This window comes from Lepidochelys kempii, chromosome 14, assembly GCF_965140285.1.
Source record: "Lepidochelys kempii isolate rLepKem1 chromosome 14, rLepKem1.hap1, whole genome shotgun sequence".
In the NCBI taxonomy this organism is placed as follows: domain Eukaryota; kingdom Metazoa; phylum Chordata; order Testudines; family Cheloniidae; genus Lepidochelys; species Lepidochelys kempii.
In genome coordinates this window covers 34,020,470-34,039,115 of record NC_136393.1, presented here as the reverse complement: position 1 = coordinate 34,039,115, position 18,646 = coordinate 34,020,470, and the positions used below count along the sequence as shown (strand labels likewise).

At 49.0% G+C, this 18,646-nt stretch overlaps 2 protein-coding genes across 11 annotated transcripts in view; both read left to right on the top strand.

Annotated features, from left to right (window-relative positions):
* LOC140898275 (uncharacterized) overlaps positions 1-18,646 on the top strand; it is a 2,445,793-nt gene that overhangs the window by 526,569 nt on the left and 1,900,578 nt on the right. The window lies entirely within an intron of this gene.
* LOC144929343 (C-type lectin domain family 2 member D-like) overlaps positions 18,048-18,646 on the top strand; it is a 118,496-nt gene continuing 117,897 nt past the window's right edge. The window contains exon 1 of the mRNA XM_078848654.1: positions 18,048-18,081. Coding sequence (XP_078704780.1) covers positions 18,048-18,081 — 34 coding nt within the window. The remainder of the gene's footprint in view (positions 18,082-18,646) is intronic.

Sequence of the window (18,646 nt, the reverse complement as noted above, 5' to 3'; positions counted from 1 at the left end):
CAGGAGGCAGCCTTGGGTGGGTCCGGGGGGTACTGGCTCCAGGTCCAGGGTGAGAAACCGTTCCTGGCTGTCGGGAAAACTGGTTTGTCCGCTTGCTTGCTGTGAGCTATCTACAACCTCCTCCTCATCATCATCTTCTTCGTCCCCAAAACCTGCTTCCGTATTGCCTCCATCTCCATTGAAGGAGTCAAACAACACGGCTGGGGTAGTGGTGGCTGAACCCCCTAAACTGGCATGCAGCTCATCATAGAAGCGGCATGTTTGGGGCTCTGATCCGGAGCGGCCATTCGCCTCTCTGGTTTTCTGGTAGGCTTGCCTCAGCGCCTTAAGTTTCACGCGGCACTGCTTTGGGTCCCTGTTATGGACTCTGTCCTTCATGCCCTGGGAGATTTTGACAAAGGTTTTGGCATTTCGAAAACTGGAACGGAGTTCTGATAGCACGGATTCCTCTCCCCATACAGCGATCAGATCCCGTACCTCCCGTTCAGTCCATGCTGGAGCTCTTTTGCGATTCTGGGACTCCATCATGGTCACCTCTGCTGATGAGCTCTGCATGGTCACCTGCAGCTTGCCACGCTGGCCAAACAGGAAATGAGATTCAAAAGTTTGCGATTCTTTTCCTGTCTACCTGGCCAGTGCATCTGAGTTGAGAGTGCTGTCCAGAGCAGTCACAATGGAGCACTCTGGGATAGCTCCTGGAGGCCAATACCGTCGAATTGTGTCCACAGTACCCCAAATTCGAGCCGGCAAGGTCGATTTAAGCGCTAATCCACTTGTCAGGGATGGAGTAAGGAAATCGATTTTAAGAGCCCTTTAAGTCAAAATAAAGGGCTTCATCGTGTGGACGGGTGCAGGTTTACATCGATTTAATGCTGCTAAATTCGACCTAAAGTCCTAGTGTAGACCAGGGCTTGGAGTCATTATGGATAGTTTTCTGAAAACATCCACTTAATGTGAAGCATCAGTCAAAAAAGCAAACAGAATGTTGTGAATCATTAAGAAAGGGATAGATACGTCTGTGTAAATCCATGGTACACCCACATCTTGAATACTGCATGCAGATGTAGTCACCCCATCTCAAAAAATATATGTTGGGATTGGAAAAGGTTCAGAAAAGGGCAACAAAATTTATTAGGGATATGGAACAGCTTCCGTATGAGGAGACATTAATAAAACTGGGACTTTTCAGCTTGGAAAAGAAACAACTGAGGGGAGGTATGATTGAGGTCTATAAAATCATCACTGGTGTGGAGAAAATAAATAAGGAAGTGTTATTTACTCCTTCTCATAACACAAGAACTAGGGGGTCATAAAATGAAATTAATAGGCAGCAGGTTTAAAAGAAACAAAAGGAAGTATTTCTTCACACAACGCAGAGTCAACCTGTGGAATTCTTTGCCAGAGGATGTTGTGAAGGCCAAGCCTATAACAAGGTTCAAAAAAGAACTAGATAAGTTCATGGATGATAGGTCCATCAATGGCTATTAGCCAGGATGGGCAGGGATGGTGTCCCTAGCCTCTGTTTGCCAGAAGATGGGAATGGGCTATGGGATGATCACTTGATGATTACCTGTTTTGTTCATTCCCTCTGGGGGCACCTGGCATTGGCCACTGTCGGAAGACAGGATACTGGGCTAGATGGACCTTTGGTCTGACCCAGTATGGCCATTCATATTTTCTAGTAATAATTTTTATTTATCGCTGTTTATTTTATTTATTTATTTGTTTGGGAAATGTGATACCGACATTGGTGTCATTATCTTTCCTCCAACAAGTAAAATTTTCCACAAATTTGTCTCCTCATTATTATTATTATTTATTATTTATTATTTATTATGGGAGAGATTTTAGAACCAGAAACACCACTATCATCAATAAGAGCTTTGTCATTGACTTCAGGGAGTGAAGGATCAAGCACTAAATTCACAAGTCCTAGAACAATACAGTTGATAATATTAGGGCCTGAAATTACACTCCTTGCACCCCTAAAGCTCCCAACAAAGTTGCTGGATATGTAGGATATGCCAGGAAGCAGGACTGGGCTCTAATTCTGCTGGGAATTCAGAACTTTCACAACTTGGAAATACTCACTCTTTGATATTGAACTCCAGTGTAGTCACATGATTAGTAAAACAAAAATTTAATGTTTATCGAGGTGCTAAGGATTCATATAATGCAAACATTTCTTTCAATCTACATTAACTGTAAATATTCTTAAACAACTTGCTTTTCAAATGTTTTCTCCTAATAGAAACTGTTCTATGAAGTTGTTTGCTGTTAATTTTTGTTGTTGTGATTATTGGTAATAAAGGAACACCAACTTGAAACTCACATGAAATATCACAATAATGTATTGATGATAATTCAATAGGTAGGAGATGAGAACATAGAGAACATGATTTAAGATGTATCTTCACTGAGGGTGAAATTCCCCTCCTGCGGGAGGTGACATTAAGTGGGAGACAAGGGGGACTCTGTGCCCTCCTGCACAGCGGGGAAGGTCTTCATGCCAGCTTGGTATCAGTTTTTCCCCTTTGTGCAGAGTTGTTTCTGATAGATACAAGTTAGGTCTATTCTTGGTGTCATCTTGTTATTTACAGAATATGTAGAGGAAAGTCTTTTATCCTAGAACACAGTAGAAACCAACAACAGCAGACAGTTTCCTTGCTCAGAAAATCCCCAATCTTCCACTGTAGTGAGCTCTGTGCCCAAGGAGCCCTATCTGCTTCCGTTCACACCCATAACTCCTTTGCCAGGTTTCTTTTGGTTTTCTACCTCCAACAAACACACATGCACGCACGTGCGCGCGCACACACACACACACACACACACACACGGTCTTTTAGCCCCTGAGTTCACTATCAGTGATAGCCCTGTTAATCTACCTGGGTTGGCTTTGTGCCCAGTGCACTGGGCAGTAGTTTTCATTATTTCTAGCTGGATCACAACACAAAAGGCCATAATGATTCTTTCTACTGAACCTGAAGGCAGATGCTTGGCTGCTTGGGTTTAACAAAGTCTGTGATCCTCTTTGGATCAAAATCCTATTAACACCTGCCAAAATAACGTCAACAACTGCTGAGAAAGAGGTGTGTGTGTGTGTGGCTATATGTACTATAAATCTATGCAGGAAGCCAGAAGCTGGGGCTGGACAGTGAAGTACAGGGAGAAATGAAGATAGAGACTGAGGAGTTTTAGGGATAGCTCTGTTTCCTTATTATAACAACATGATCTGGTCAGTGATATAGAAAATGACTCTGTTGAGCTTTACCATTGTCACATGACAAGTATCAGGTCGGCAGAGAAATGGGAGTGAAGCCACCAGGCCAGGATTTTGTAGATTCCAGATAGGGGATGTGCAGGAGCTGCAGCTGAGATCAAAGTGAGTACACTGGCCATTGCGAGGCTTCAGAGGTGCTCTGTGTCCTGCCTGTGGTATCTTTACTGAAATCTCTTTTTGCTAACAAAGTGCAGTGCACCTGAGCTCTATAGTGCTGGGCCCTACAGAAACACCCCATGCCAGGGAAGTAAATAAATGCATCTATTCCAGGGAGGAAAAAGTTCCTAGCAACTTTCAGGTTTAAAACCAAGCCCTTTTTGAATCATCACAGCTAAGTATTGTCAATTGTAACATCTCTCTGCCCAACACTCCCATAACTCAGACACTGCCCTCTTTAGCGATAGTGTGAATTTCATACATAGAGAATACAGCCTTTCAACTGTGTATCCAGGGGGATAGAAGCTCTGGATGATAAAACTGGATATAATAATGAATATTTATTTCTCTACATTTTTAGGGAAACTTACTGCAGAGCTTGGTAAGTCTTCTTTTGCTTCTTTCTATTTTTTGCACGCAGTTGTATACTGATCAGAGAGTTTTGTTGTCATTGTGGTGTTGACGTTTATTTAGTTTTTTTGTTAGGTTGATTGATTTTGGGGGGGCAGGGTTGTTTTTCTGATTATTTATTTCTTGGGGGAGGTTGTTTTTCTTTTTTCAATTTCGATTTTAAAAAATGTGGAATAGAGGTAAGGCTGATCAATGTCACACAGAATAAACAAAATAAGATAAGGGATTTGAAAAGAAAGGAGCTGTCAGATTTAACTTTGATCCTGACAGTACTGAGAAATAGTGCAGAAAAGAAGTGGAAAATGGATCTTTGTCATAAAATTGAAATTAAATTGGCAATGTTTTGAAGAAAAATGTTTGTTTCTGAAAAAGGCAATTTGTCAAGAAAAACACTTTTAATTCAAAAATTAGGATTAGCTTTCAGATTTGACTTGCTGTATCTGAGTAGAACTCATGGGACTCAGCGGAGTGACTCCGATCTGTAAAGTTAAGCACGTGCAGCCATCTTTTCACGATTGCTGCACATATATGTTCTATTCTGCTCCCTCTGAAATAGATGGGAGATTTTTCACTGACCTCGGTGGGACCAGGTTCAGGCTTTTCTGACCAGGTATTTTGCATCCTAATTCTAATGTGTCCGTTGAAAAATCAGATCGTAAGTTTTTTGACAGTTGCATAGTTAATGGAACCTGACATAATACAAAAGAGTGTGTTAAAGGTGTAGCCTCTGTGAGAGAAGCACTTACACAATCTAGGTGTGTTTCTGATTCTTTATTTTATCATAAACATCTGATAGACATTATAAATCTATTTTTCCCTCAGTGTACCATTCTGTACCCTATTGAATCCTAGAGAATTTGTTCTGGGGAATTCTCATCTCTGATTATGTGGTTGGTTTCAGGCTGGAGAAAGCTTGCTGCCCCTCTGGAAAAAGGTAATTGAAGATCATACTGTATCAATGTCCATCACCTTTCATAAGAAAATGTTGCACCTTCTCCTTGATTGCAGCAGTGAGTAGTTCAGGGCAGACCTCACAAGCATCCTGTATGTTGGTGCGCATCAGGATGTGAGGCAGGTTTTATGCCTATGTCCTGCCACAGCACAATGCATCCAGATCATACACAGCTCCTCCCACTCCTCTGTCTGCATGTGCCCTGCCCCCTGAAGGGCTTTCTGAGAGCACCTCCCAGTCATTGTACAATGGAACATGACCCTGCCCAGCTGCTACCCCAGGGCCAAGGCCTGCCCTGTCTTCCCATCAATTGCCTTCCTGCTCCTGCTCATGTCTCCTCCTCACTCTTCTTCAGCCCTCACTGCCTGGGAGAGGGACAGAGCTATGCTCTGCAGACAAGGAGCAACTGAATTCTGTGTCTGGTGTTTAGATACCATGATGATGGAGATGGGAAAAGTGTTGACTAGAATTACAGCTAGAGGGGCTGGGGTAAGTGAGGAAATAAAATGTAGGGGAGGAAGATCCTGCTTCCTGCACATGAGCCAGAGCGAGCAGTGGAGGAGAGATGGGTGGGGGAGTGAAGGTGGTGGTGGGAAGGAGAGGAAGGGAAGGGAAGGGAAGGGAAGGGTGGGATGATGAGCAGTTTTGAAGATGATAGCAATTAACAGGAGGGTGAGTGCAGTTCCCCAGAGCAGCCGCCCTTGGGAGAAACGGGACCTGCTGCTGAGCAGTGAAATCTGAGGCATGTCAAGTCCTTGCCCCATGTGGCCTGTTGCTGTCTGAGGAAGGAGCATGTCAGAGATCCAGCATTTGGAGAGGGGAGGAGAGTGAGAAGGCCCATATCACATTGAAAGGAGGAAGCAGCTGGGAAACAAAAGGACTCATGCTGGAAATAAAGCACTTTGGGGGGGGGGGGGGAAGCTGTGTCAATATTCTTGACTTCATATAATCTGCTGTGTCCCCCCAGGGATACTAGTCCCCTCCATGGGGAGAGGTGGGGCCAGGAGGGGATAGACCCTGATTCTGAGGCCTGGCCCAGCTGATCCCTTCACTCTGTTACTGACACATCTCTGTCAGGGGAGTGACTCTCCCCTGCACTGTGCTGAGATCTCAGAGCTGCTCCCCATTCCAACCTGGTAAATTCTGAAGGAAGGCGATTCCCTAAGTCACACTCCATCTGGGGCAGATTCTGTCACTGACATGATCAAACTCTCCCGCAGGGCTGAGCTCTGCCCTTCATGCTCTGATTTTTTCTTTCCCAGAGAATGTGACTTGGATCCAGACACAGTTCATCCCCATCTTCTCCTGTCTGTGGATTGCAAAAGTGTTAAACGGCTATTCACACGGCTGGATTGCCTCGACAATCCTAAGAGATTTGAATATGAACGTTGTGTGCTGGGCTACGAGGGGTTCAACTCAGGGAGACATTACTGGGAGGTGGAGGTGGGACATGGGGGATACTGGGCTGTGGGGATCGCTAGAGAGTCTGTGAGGAGGAAAGGAGAGATCATATTTAGCACTGAGGAGGGGATCTGGGCTGTGGGCCATTGGGGGAATCAGTACCTCGCTGTCACTTCTCCTCGCTCCCCATTGGCCCTGAAGCAGGTGCCCAAGAGGATCCGGGTTTCTCTGGACAATGAAGTGGGGAAGGTGGCATTTTTTGATGCTGATAAAGGGGTACTGATATTCACTTTCCCACCGGCTTCCTTTGCTGGGGAGAAAATCCACCCTTGGCTCTGGGTCTGGGATTTGCAATCACAGCTCAGACTGTGTCCCTGAGACACAGGAAGAAATACCCCTCTGGGACACTTGTCATCAGCCAGTCTAGCCTCACACATCCTCATCCTAAGATGCTGGAGGTCTCCAATGTTTCTGCAGAGCCTGTAATGCACAGTTTCTATAAACCTGGGAGAGGGGTGGTGTCCCTGGATTTAAGAGCCATTGAGAGCAGAGATGGAGGAAGACAAGCCAATTTCCTTGGTCCTAAGATTGTGCAGCCTGTCTGTCACTAGCCTCTGCAATCCAAGAGAACTCTAGCCACTGGTCAGGTTAGTAGCTAAGGGTGTGTCTACACTGCAGCGTGTGCTCCATCCTGCCTTGCAGGCATGTGCACACATTAGTCAAGTCCACTTGTAAAAGTCCACACTGCCGAGCTGCACATGATCCTTACTCCATACACGTGTGTTGACATGAATGCTGTAGTTTCGTGTTTGGCACTAGGATTTCTAGGGACATGGAGTGCACATTTGGCAGGCTGAAGGCAATATGGTGCCACCTACAGACCATTTGGACACCAACATAGCCAGTGCCATCCATATGGCTGTGGTCTGCTGTGCTCTGCCTAGCATCTGCAAGGAGAAAGACACTGCTGGTTGCAGTCCCATACAGACATCCAGAATGTGCACCTGTCATCCAGGGGTGCTGGAATGGGGAGTCAGGGGTCCATGGCCCCATCACTTTTAAAAATGGGGGACTATGCCCTCCAACTTTTAACAAGCCGTAAGAGCAAGCGATGCGGGGGCAGAGAGGAGTGAGCAGGGGTAGGGCCTTACGGGGCAGAGGTGGTGTGAGGGTGGGGGCTCAGGAGGAAGGGGTGATGTGGGAGCAGGGCATTGGGAAAAGGGGTAGTGGGGGAGGGCAGGGCCAGAGTTTAGGTGCCGGTGGCTCCCCACACTTTTATGGAGCTTCCATCGCTCCTGCTGTCATCACAGAGGTTGGGTCCAGGTGAACAAGGGAAACAAGGGATGGCTTACACACCTACATCCTTGCAGCACTGGGTGATGTGGAGATGTGATGAGGGACTGTAATGCTGTACATTGGCATTGTGTCTATTTCCTATGTGCTGATTTGCTCTTGGTTATTTGCTGTTGCTTTTAAAAGAATCTGATATTTTATTTAAAATCTTTGGATACAACTTCCTGACTCTTCCTTTATTTCCTGACACTCATATGCCAATGTATTGTCCAAGCCAGCCAATTCATTAACAAAACAAAATGCTGAAATAACCCAAAGACCATTGCAGGCACCATAACTTCCTGTCCACAAATAATTCTTCAGAAGTGTGCAGTGTGAAATAAAGTGCAACCCTGTGCAAAAGGACAGGTTTCAGAGTAGCAGCCGTGTTAGTCTGTATTTGCAAAAAGAAAAGGAGGACTTGTGGCACCTTAGAGACTAACCAATTTATTGGAGCATGAGCATCTGATGAAGTGAGCTGTAGCTCACGAAAGCTTATGCTCAAGTAAATTGGTTAGTCTCTAAGGTGCCACAAGTCCTCCTTTTCTTCCTGTGCAAAAGGGGACCAATAGCTAAAGTCCAAGCTCCATGGGCTCACTAATAGTGGAACTGGAAGTCAGAAGGGCACCTCCAGTTCTCCTTCCCCCTAGTCAAAATGTTGATCTTATTGAATGCTGTTTTATGGGGGTGGAATGCACATGGTACATCTGCCCATTTCACTCCATGCATTGCTCAGAGCCCATCCAACCCCAGAGTTTTCCAGTGGCTGCTGGACGTGGTAGCATGGAAGTCGGTCTGCAGGCAGTGGGGATGGTGCTGAAGGTGGTGCTGGAGCTGGTATTGAGGGCTGCAGCTATCAGGGGGTAGCCTTTAATTTTATTTAAAGTGAATTTTGCAATGTGGTATTACACCACCGTGGGTTCGGCTCTGGCAGCTACAGTTTTAAGCTTAACACAGTGAAAGTTACCTTTGCTACTTGCTTTAGATTTAGAGTTTTTAGGAACACAAAGACCAAAGGTAGTGACCACACATACATTTACCAATGCAAGGTTTATTTTATTTTATAAGTTTTATTAAAGTTATAATTACCCAAGCATACAGAAACTTTATACAGACCTCTGCACAAGTTACAAATATAGTTATACTTTCTTAAGAGTGTTAGGGATTGAATGGGTCTTTTATGGCTTGATTATTAGTAGAGGGATGGTTTCTGCTGGAGTCTTCCATAGGGAGCTCAATTTTTACATGTTGGGCATTTTTTTAAATAATGTGATTTTGTTGATACCTACATTTTGTGCATGTTTATGAAAGTGTTAACCTTTTTTTATGGGTTTGCGTTTCCTGGAAACTAAAGGGATCCCAATTTTTTTATATGTGTAAGTTTTTTTTAATTTTTATGAGCATTGACACACAACCTGTATTTTGTGGTTAAGAAACATGTTGGAGACAGATGTGCCTTTACAGTATTTTTATAATTTACTATTAATTTTTTGTGTGGAGGGGGTAATTTTGTGCAATATTACCACTTGGTACCTTTTTTCATAATTTTATGGCATTGCCATAAACATTTAAACATTGCCCCCCATGCAGGGAAGAAATAATCACCCCATATTACATTCTGTGTCAAGACAAGGCCAACATGTTTGAACTTTGTCATCAATCTGGTATGTTTTTATTCCATCTTCATATTACTGAGAAGCTCCTTCTAGCAACAAACCCAGACCAAAGATACAGCATGGTGAGAATTTCAGGGTTAATTCATTAAAAAATAAGTAAGTAGGCAGGTAGGTAGGTTCTGGTTGGGGGTTTTGGGTAATCAGATCAGGGGCCTGTTACCTGATCAAGTTTCAAGTTTCAAGAAGGAAACCTTGAAGCCCTGAGGAAGCCTTGTAGGACATTACACAATGGCATAGAAAGCAATGGAGAGAGCTAGTAAGCTACCAGGGTGGGCATTGGAAATGTGCTCATCATAGGACTCTCACTCCCTGCCTGGAGTTTCTCTGTATGAAACATTGTCAAGAATCAAATGCTCGATTTGGGGGAAATTCAGGTGAACATTAACTAGATACAGAGCTAGGATAGTCTTTGTTTCCCTCAAACAGGGTTTGGCTTCTGCCCCTGCCTTAGGGCTGCCTGACTATTCTAAGCCTTTTACCCTTTTCTGCCACGTACAATCTAGGTGTGCACTTGGAGTTCTCACTCAGATGCACGGAGAAAAGAAACGCCCAGTGGCTTATTTCTCTGCCACTTTTGACCCTGTTGCCCAAGGCTTACCCCCCTGCCAGCATCCTAGTGGACTATCCTAGTGGCAGGGCTGGACCCTGGAACGGGGGAGGGGCAGGGCTGGGAGCGTCCCGGGCAGGGGCTCCTATCGTGTGCCAGGAACTAGCTGCAAGTTCGGGCTGGGCTGGGGAGGAACAGGACCTCGTCCCCTGCATGGGCTGCTCCCAGGGCCAGATCAGAGCCACCTCCAGGAACCTCCCCCAGCAGCAGAAAGCTCCGTGGCCGCCGGCCGGGAGCCCAGCTCTGAAGGTAGCACCACTGCCAGGAGCAGTGCCGAAGTCAGGGTCGCAATACCGTGACACCCCTCCCCCAATAGCCTTGAGACCCCCCATGACTCTCTTCTGGGATGGGATCCACACAGTTACAACAGGGTGACATTTCAGATTGAAATAGCTAAAACTGTGAAATTTAAAAGACTTTTAAAAATCTCATGATCGTGAAATTTACCAAACTGGATGGGTGAATTTGGTAGGGCCCTACCCAGGAGTCTTCACAGGGAGGTAATTCCATTACAGATACACAAATGTGGTTCCTCAGTTGCGTTGTTTATATCATGGCCGCTTCTTTCTGGTAGATCCATTTGAGCTCCGCGGCACACGTCTCAGACAGAACCTGGCTGCCTTTTATCCACCCGTAGCTGTTCCCATCTGCAGAGCCTGAGAAGCTGCAGAGTGAGAGAGAGTCCGTGTCACTGTGGGTCCCTGTAACAAGGAAAGGCCGGGGTGAGTTTTTCCTCCCCCTCCCTGTACTGGGAAGCTGGGCTCTGGTGTTGTCTTTCATCTCTAGCTTTCCTGCGGAGCGTCAGTCGAGAAGACGTCCCAGGCTGTGAGATGAGTTAGGGCAGTGGCTCTCAACCTTTCCAGACCACTGCACCCCTTTCAGGAGTCTGATTTCTCTTGCGTACCCCAAGTTTTACGTGGCTTAAAAATGACTTGCTTTGAAAATCCGACATGAAAATACAAATGTTGCCACAGCCACTATTGCTGAAAAATGGCTGACTCTCATTTTTACCATTCAATTATAAAATAAATCCATTGGAAATAAGTATTGTACTTACATGTCAGTGTATTGCATATAGAACAGTGTAAACAAGTCAGTGTCTGTCTGAAATTTTAGTTTGCACTGACTTCGCTAGTGCTTTTTATGTAGCCCGTTGTAAAACTAGGCCAATATCTAGATGAGTTGACCTACTCCTCGGAAGAGCTCTGTGTACCCCAGGGATACGTGTACCCCTGCTTGAGACCCACAGAGTTGGGGGTCTGGAGCAAGGACCATACGAGGCTGAATCCCATGGGGAGGGTGACCTGGTACTTGTTCATTGGAAGCGCCACCTTGATCTCCTGCATCTCAGCTTTCCTTTAAAAACGAAGTCTGATGGGTGAGAGGAAACCTGCACCGTGCGACCTGGGTAACGGGACAGCTTCAGGGAGCTGAGGACTTGTCCCAATGAACGGTAGGGCTGGATTCACAAGGGGACTTAAGAGGCTAATTCACCACTCCTGGCAGCGCAAGCCCGACCTTCCAGCCCCCTGCAGGCCTCGCTCTCTGTGTACAGGTTAGCGATAGACACCCCCAAAGCCTCTGAGCGTCCCTCTGGAGTGTTCAGCCCGTTCCATGGAGCACATGCAGAACTGTGACTCTAACCCCAGAGGCGCGGTCCACAGCAGCTTGTAAGATTCAATTCAGGCCAACCACTCTATTGAGAACACAGCACTTAGATATACAGAAAACAGGAATGAGTTTATTATCAAAGAACAGAGATGCAAGCGAGAGTGAATAAATACTGGAAAGTAATGGTTACATAGAAAACAAAATCCTCACACTTTCTAGAGCCGGGGTTCTCACAAATTTTTGGCAGCCGCAGCATGCGGCTCTGACAATACTTAACTAACTGTAGGAAAAACAAACCAATAAATTACATGTGCATATTTACGTAGGGATTTTTTGCAGACTCAATAATAAATATAAGGTACAGTTGTGTCTTATCTTTACTGGACCTAAACACAGAACAAACCAGTGCTTTGCGCAGTCTTGTCTTTTTTGTTGTTCTTTTGCTTTTTTGGTCAAAGGTGGACTGCATTACAACAATTCTGAACTAAATTTAAAAATCCTTTACATAATAGAAGTCCAAATAATAATGAAAGAAGGTATCTGCCAATATGTCCAAAATTTCTTTCACAGACAAAAAAACCCAATCAACCTAGCCCAGTAATAATAATGATAACAGTAACAACAAAATCTGAGCAGTTACTGTTGTCTTTTCAGCTTGGTTTTTGCATCATTTAACAGCTTGCGCCTCTGAAACTCACCGTGATAATTTTGTTCAACTTCCCTTGCACAAGTGCAGTATGGATGTTGCACGACATACATTTCAATTTGATGAATTTCTCTCTCACACTGCAACTTGCTCAGAAATGGAATCAGATGGCTTCAGAAACACAGTAAACTGCCTTTCCCCCTGGTGCTGAAGTGTTCATTTTTCTTTCTCTGTTTTGCTTTTCTTAGCAGAAGGTCCCAGAGGAGCCACCTGCTGTCACATTCAAGGTCATTTTCTGGCACTAGATTATTTGAAATACTTTCTGATACCCAGTCACATTTATAACTCTTTCACCTCTCCCCCCCAGCCCCATGAACAATCGCAACCTACCCAAACACCACGCAGTGAGATGGCCCATAGCCACTTACAGAGCTACAATAACAGGAGATGTAAACACAGTGGTTAGAGGTCTATAAAATCATGAGTGGTGCGGAGAAAGTGACTAAGGAAAAGCTATTTACTTGTTCCCATAACACAAGAACTAGGGGCCACCAAATGAAATTAATGGGCACCAGGTTTAAAACAAATAAAAGGAAGTTCTTCTTCACACAGCGCACAGTCAACCTCTGGAACTCCTTGCCTGGGGAGGTTGTGAAGGCGAGGTTGTGAAGGCTAGGGTTTAAAAGAGAACTGGATAAATTCATGGAAGTTAAGTCCATTAATGGCTATTAGCCAGAATGGGTAAGGAATGGTGTGCCTAGCCTCTGTTTGTCAGAGGGTGGAGATGGATGGCGGGAGAGAGATCACTTGATCATTGCCTGTTAGGTTCACTCCCTCTGGGGCGCCTGGCATTGGCCGCTGTCGGCAGACAGGATACTGGGCTGGATGGACCTTTGCTCTGACCCAGTAAGGCCGTTCTTACGTTCTTAGCGAAAGAATACACTTTGCGACTTCAAACAAAACCACACCGATGTAGCTCAGCTCTGCCGGCATGGTACTATTTAAAAGGAACAGACACTCTAAGTCGGGAAGACTTAGGAAACGTGGCAGCGGTGATCAGAAAATGAGCATGTGTTCACTCACGCACAAGGCATGTCTGACCCTGTAGATTTAACTGTCCAGTGCACGGTAGCCCACACCCCTGCCCTACTGAACTGAGCAGAGAAGTCAGTGACTAACAGTTGATGGCACAGGCTGTCTCCACCATCCATCTCCAGCTCAGATGCCACATGTTCTGCAGAGCTCCCTGCACCTGCAGGTGTGTAACCAACCCTAAGCTCACAGATTCCCACCTTACACAGTGAGAGCCAATGCTGCCCATTTCAACAGCCTGCCATTACAGCAGGGAGCTGGGATTCAGGGCCCATCTATATCAGAGCAATCTGCACCAGTATAATCACAGTGTTGCAGTGACATCCGGGCAAGCACCTCCTGGAGATGCGCTGGAGCAGTGCGGCTCGCTCTGGTAACTTCCTGCAGCAAACTGCACCAAGGCAAGCTCCTTTGTGCACCAGTGCAGTGCGTCTGCTTTAGCGGTTTGCACCAATTCAACTGCACGGATGTCATGACATCGGCACAGAGGATTCCTAATGCAGACAGACCTGGATTCAATCCCCTCTGCCAGCTGCTAAACCCTCCTGGGGCCCAGTGATCAGATCCCAGGGCAGTAGAGAAATCCCATCCCCGACAGTCTCCAGCACGCCCTGCGCCAGACGACGGGGGGATACAGCAGGGTTCATGTTCACCGCAAACAGACGCCCTCTGCACAAGCACACGCTGTCTGTGCAGCCCCGGGGAGTGAATGGTGCTAAGGGACCCTTCATGGCCAAGCTCAGCGATTGGGGGGTTTCCACACTGCGCTGGTGGAGGGGTCTCGACTGACTTCTACGGCTCATTTCAATAACACGGCAGCACCTGCCGCCCGGCCACAGGCGTGACCTGAAGATCCAGGAAGGCCAAGCTGGTAACCTCAGAGCAACACAGGGAAGGCAAAGGGCTCAGGGATGCGCTGCACCCTGTCCCATTGGACACCCCGGTCAGGGACTGTTTCATGGCGCATGGCAAAGGCGACTTGGGTCCAAAGTGCTCAGAGATGGGCTGGGGGGGCTAATGTCAGTCAAATCGTCCCGACACAGAGAGTGCCCAGGTGCAGGAGTCTGGGAGGGAGCAGGAGGAGGGTCGGGGAGGAACATCCCCCAGGAATCGTCTGTCCAAGGGGCAGAAGCCGGACAGGCCGGGAGGAGAGAGGGACCGTGGTAGGTCACGGGGGAATGGGATGCACGGAGATCGTAGATGGAGGGGAAGGGAGCGGGGCGGAAGCCGGGAACTCACCTGCCAGAGCAATGATGGCAGCGATCAAAGGAGAAGATACAACTGTCAGTGCAACCACAACTCTAGGGGTTGGACTTTTCTGGCAGTTACAAGGAGGGTCTGAAACAGACAGACCCGTCAGGCAGGGCTGGGAGGACACGTCTCACTGACAGCACCGGGGCTGGAGCTGCCCTGGAACATGCACCGTTCTGTCGATTTCTCCTTCCGTCAGACACTCTGGGAGGGGAGCCCAGAGGGTCAGGCAGACCCCCCCACCAAGGGCAGATGGAGGGTCCATGGCTCCCTAGAGCTACCCTGGGGCTGTTACCAAGATCCGGCTCTGGCTGGGTAGCAGGGCCTCAGAGCAGCAGCAGGGCCATGGTAAGAGCAGCAGCTGTGGGGAAGTACAGACACTCCCCCTGCTCTGGGCAGGGAGCCTGCGGGGAGGGATACGGACCAGGGCTGCTCTCGGCCCCCCACCCCTGGCAAGTGGAGGGTCATCCACAGCTCCCTGCAACTGTCTGCACTGCAGCTGCCAGCCAGAGGTGGGGTGGGGGGACCTCAGGGGGAAGAGGAGGGGGAGGGGCGGGGCCAATGACAAAAAGTGGGAGGGCCACGCCCCCTTCCAGCACTCCAGGCAGTCTCAGTGTCTCTCTCCAGCCTGCCCCCAGGCAGAGATGCCCCATTACCTGGGTTCCCTCCAGGCTCCAGGTGTCCATTGCCATTAACACACAACTCCTACAGCGGCTCTTCGCTCTCAGCAACCCAGCTGCTGGCCCCATTGTCCCTCTCAGCGACACTCAGGCCACAGACGCTGCTGCAGGTGCTGGGCTGGGGTCAGCTCCTCTCGGTCTGAGTGGGTCCGATTTGGCAGCAGCAAAGCCGAGGCAGAGGTCCTGGCCCTGGCTCCCCGTCCCTGCTCCAGACTCTCCAGCCGATCTGAACCCGAGACAGACCAAGCAGGACAGGTCAGGGGTGGGGGAGGCCATTTGTGGTTTCTCGTTGCCTGCCCAGTATGCAGTATGCCAGAGGTGGTGCCATGATGATTAAAACCCCTTAACTCCTATCGGCCCCTCCGCCCCCAGGGCCGCAGAGACCTGATCTCCTACAGGCCCCGCCCACCAGTGACAGGCACCCAGCTGGGGGGTGGGGGAGAAGACCCTCCTCACACACACAATCCTCCTTGAAGTAAGTGTGAGTAGGGATATCATAAGGGGACGGGGCTGGGGCTCGAAACAGCCCTGTCCCTGGCCCAGCCCCCTCCTGGCAGGGCGGGACTTGAACCAGTGTCCTGCGCTCCTCTGCCCGACCCTTCCTTTCCCTTCCCGGGGGGGCTCTCGAACCCCCCCCGTCCTTCGGCCCGGGGCCCGCCCTCCGAATCGCCCCCTTTTGGCCCAGAATCCACCTCCCTTCGGCCAAGAACTGACCCTGCCACAGCGCTGCCCTCCCCATGCGGTCCCCAGCCACCGCCCGAGCCCCCCATTTGGAGCCCCACCCCCATGCGGTTCCTAGATACCCGCCCGAGCTCCGCCCCCATTCCAGCCCCACTCTCCCTATTTGGAGCCCCGACCCCCATTCAGTCCCCAGCCCCGAGCCCTTCCCCTCCCGGCCACCGCCCCATTCGGGCCCACTGTGCCCCCTCGCCCCAGCCCGGCTGTGACTGTAACCAGCCCGCAAACCCCGCCGCGCAGAGAGCGAGCCACCGCGGAGCAGCCAGCAGCACCCACCCTCCCTCCCAAGCCCTGGGTGGCTCTTTCAGGGACCCCTGGGACCGGGAGCGTCTCACCCACAGGAATAGCGCCCAGCGGCGCAGCCGTGGGGAAGGAGGTGAGGTCCCGCGCACCAGCCAGGCCGGCTTGCAGCCGCATCCCGCCGGGTGAGTTCACAGCCACAGCACGACCTCAGCCACAGCTGAAACGCCAGTGCCCGATTTCCTCACAACAGCGGCCGATGCACATGCCCCCTGCCCTCAGCCCCGCCTCCATTTAACCCGGCTCCCCCTTCTCTATTGCATCAAACAAGGTGCACAAGTACTCCTTTTCTTTTTGCAAATACAGACTAACACGGCTGCTACTCTGAAACCTGTCATGGTGCAAGGCACTGAATTTAGCCGTATGGAGTGGAAATCTATCAACTTCATGAAAAAACTCATACAGATACAGACAGACATCATCTTCCTTTCCAAATGCAAACAGATGGACATCATACCAAAAGGACTGAAGGTAAAAACTCCATTACAATCTACATACCACACAGACTATGCTGACAGCCTGTGCCACACGCTCTCAAAGAAACTGCGGAACCACCTGATCAACATCCTCTACAGCAAACAGGGAAAGATTAAGAATGAGCTCTCAAAGCTGGATACTCTCATAAAAAAACAACCTTCCACACAAACTTCCTCATGGCTGGACTTTACAAAAACTAGACAAGCCATTTACAACACACACTTTGCTTCTCTACAAAAGAAAAAGGACACTAAACTCTCTAAACTACTACATGCCACAAGGGGCCACAACAGTGGTTCCCTTAATCCACCCAGCAATATTGTTAATCTATCCAACTATAGTCTTAGCCCAGCAGAAGAATCTGTCCTATCTCGGGGCCTCTCCTTCTGCCCCTCCACCCCCACGAACATGATACAATTCTGTGGTGACCTAGAATCCTATTTTCAACGTCTCCCACTCAAGGAATATTTCCAAAACACCTCTGAACAACATACTAACCCACAGAGACCTTGCTACCAACACTACAAAAAGAAGGATTCTAGGTGAACTCCTCCTGAAGGTTGAAACAACAGACTGGACTTCTACAGACGTGCATGGGCTGAAATAGTGGAAAAGCAGCATCCCTTGCCCCATAACCTCAGCCGTGCAGAACACAACGCCATCCACAGCCTCAGAAACAGCTCAGACATCATAATCAAAAAGGCTGACAAAGGAGGTGCTGTTGTCATCATGAATAGGTCGGAATATGAACAAGAGGCTGCTTGGCAGCTCTCCAACACCACTTTCTACAAGCCATTACCCTCTGATCCCACTGAGGGTTACCAAAAGAAACTACAGCATTTGCTCAAGAAGCTCCCTGAAAAAGCACAAGAACAAATCAGCACAGACACACCCCTGGAACCCCGACCTGGGGTATTCTATCTGCTACCCAAGATCCTTAAACCTGGAAATCCTGGGTGCCCCATCATCTCAAGCATTGGCACCCTGACAGCGAGATTGTCTGGCTATGTAGACTCCCTCCTCAGGCCCTATGCTACCAGCACTCCCAGCTATCTTCCAGACACCACTGACTTCCTGAGGAAACTACAATCCATCGGTGATCTTCCTGAAAACACCATCCTGGCCACTATGGATGTAGAAGCTCTCAACACCAACATTCCACACAAAGATGGACTACAAGCCATCAGGAACAGTATCCCCAATAATATCACGGCAAACATGCTGGCTGAACTTTGTGACTTTGTCCTCACCCATAACTCTTTCACATTTGGGACAATGTATACCTTCAAATCAGCAGCACTGCTATGGGTACCCGCATGGCCCCACAGTATGCCAACATTTTTATGGCTGACTTAGAACAACGCTTCCTCAGCTCTCATCCCCTAATGCCCCTACTCTACTTACGCTATATTGTTGACATCTTCATCATCTGTACCCATGGAAAAGAAGCTCCCTGGGGGCAGACAGCTGGGTGCGTTTCCCTTCCGTGTTGCTGACCTGCCCAGCTGAGCGGGGCTGCAGCCGCGGGACCCTCTCCCCGAGCCTGGCGGCTCCCAGCGGGGCAGCCCGTCCCCTCGCTGCTCCCTCTGCCTGCCCACCGGGGTCACTCTGAGCCCGCTCCCCGGGCGGGGGGGGGGGGGGGGGGGGGGTTCTGGCTCCAGGGGACATTGGCCTGGGCGAGCTGCGAGCCGGGCTCCAGGCGCCGGCTGCCCACGGAGCGATTGGGGGCTGGGGGTCTCCTCCAGCAGGTGAGGAGGGGCTGGTGTTGTGCACGGATCGGGGAGAGGGCGAGCAGGGAGGTGCCGGGTTGGGGGGGGAGAAGAGTTGGGTGGGTGCATCGATCACACTGGGGAACGCGGGGTCTATTGGGGAGGGGGCTGTGTGCTGACCAGATGGGGGAGGAGGTTTGGGTGGGGTTATTGGGGAGTGGGCTGTGCACTGACCAGATGGGAGCGGGGGCAGGTGGGGTCTATTGGGGAGGGCGCTGTGCGCTGATCAGGTGGGGGTATTGGGGAGGGGATGGGGCAGGGTCTATT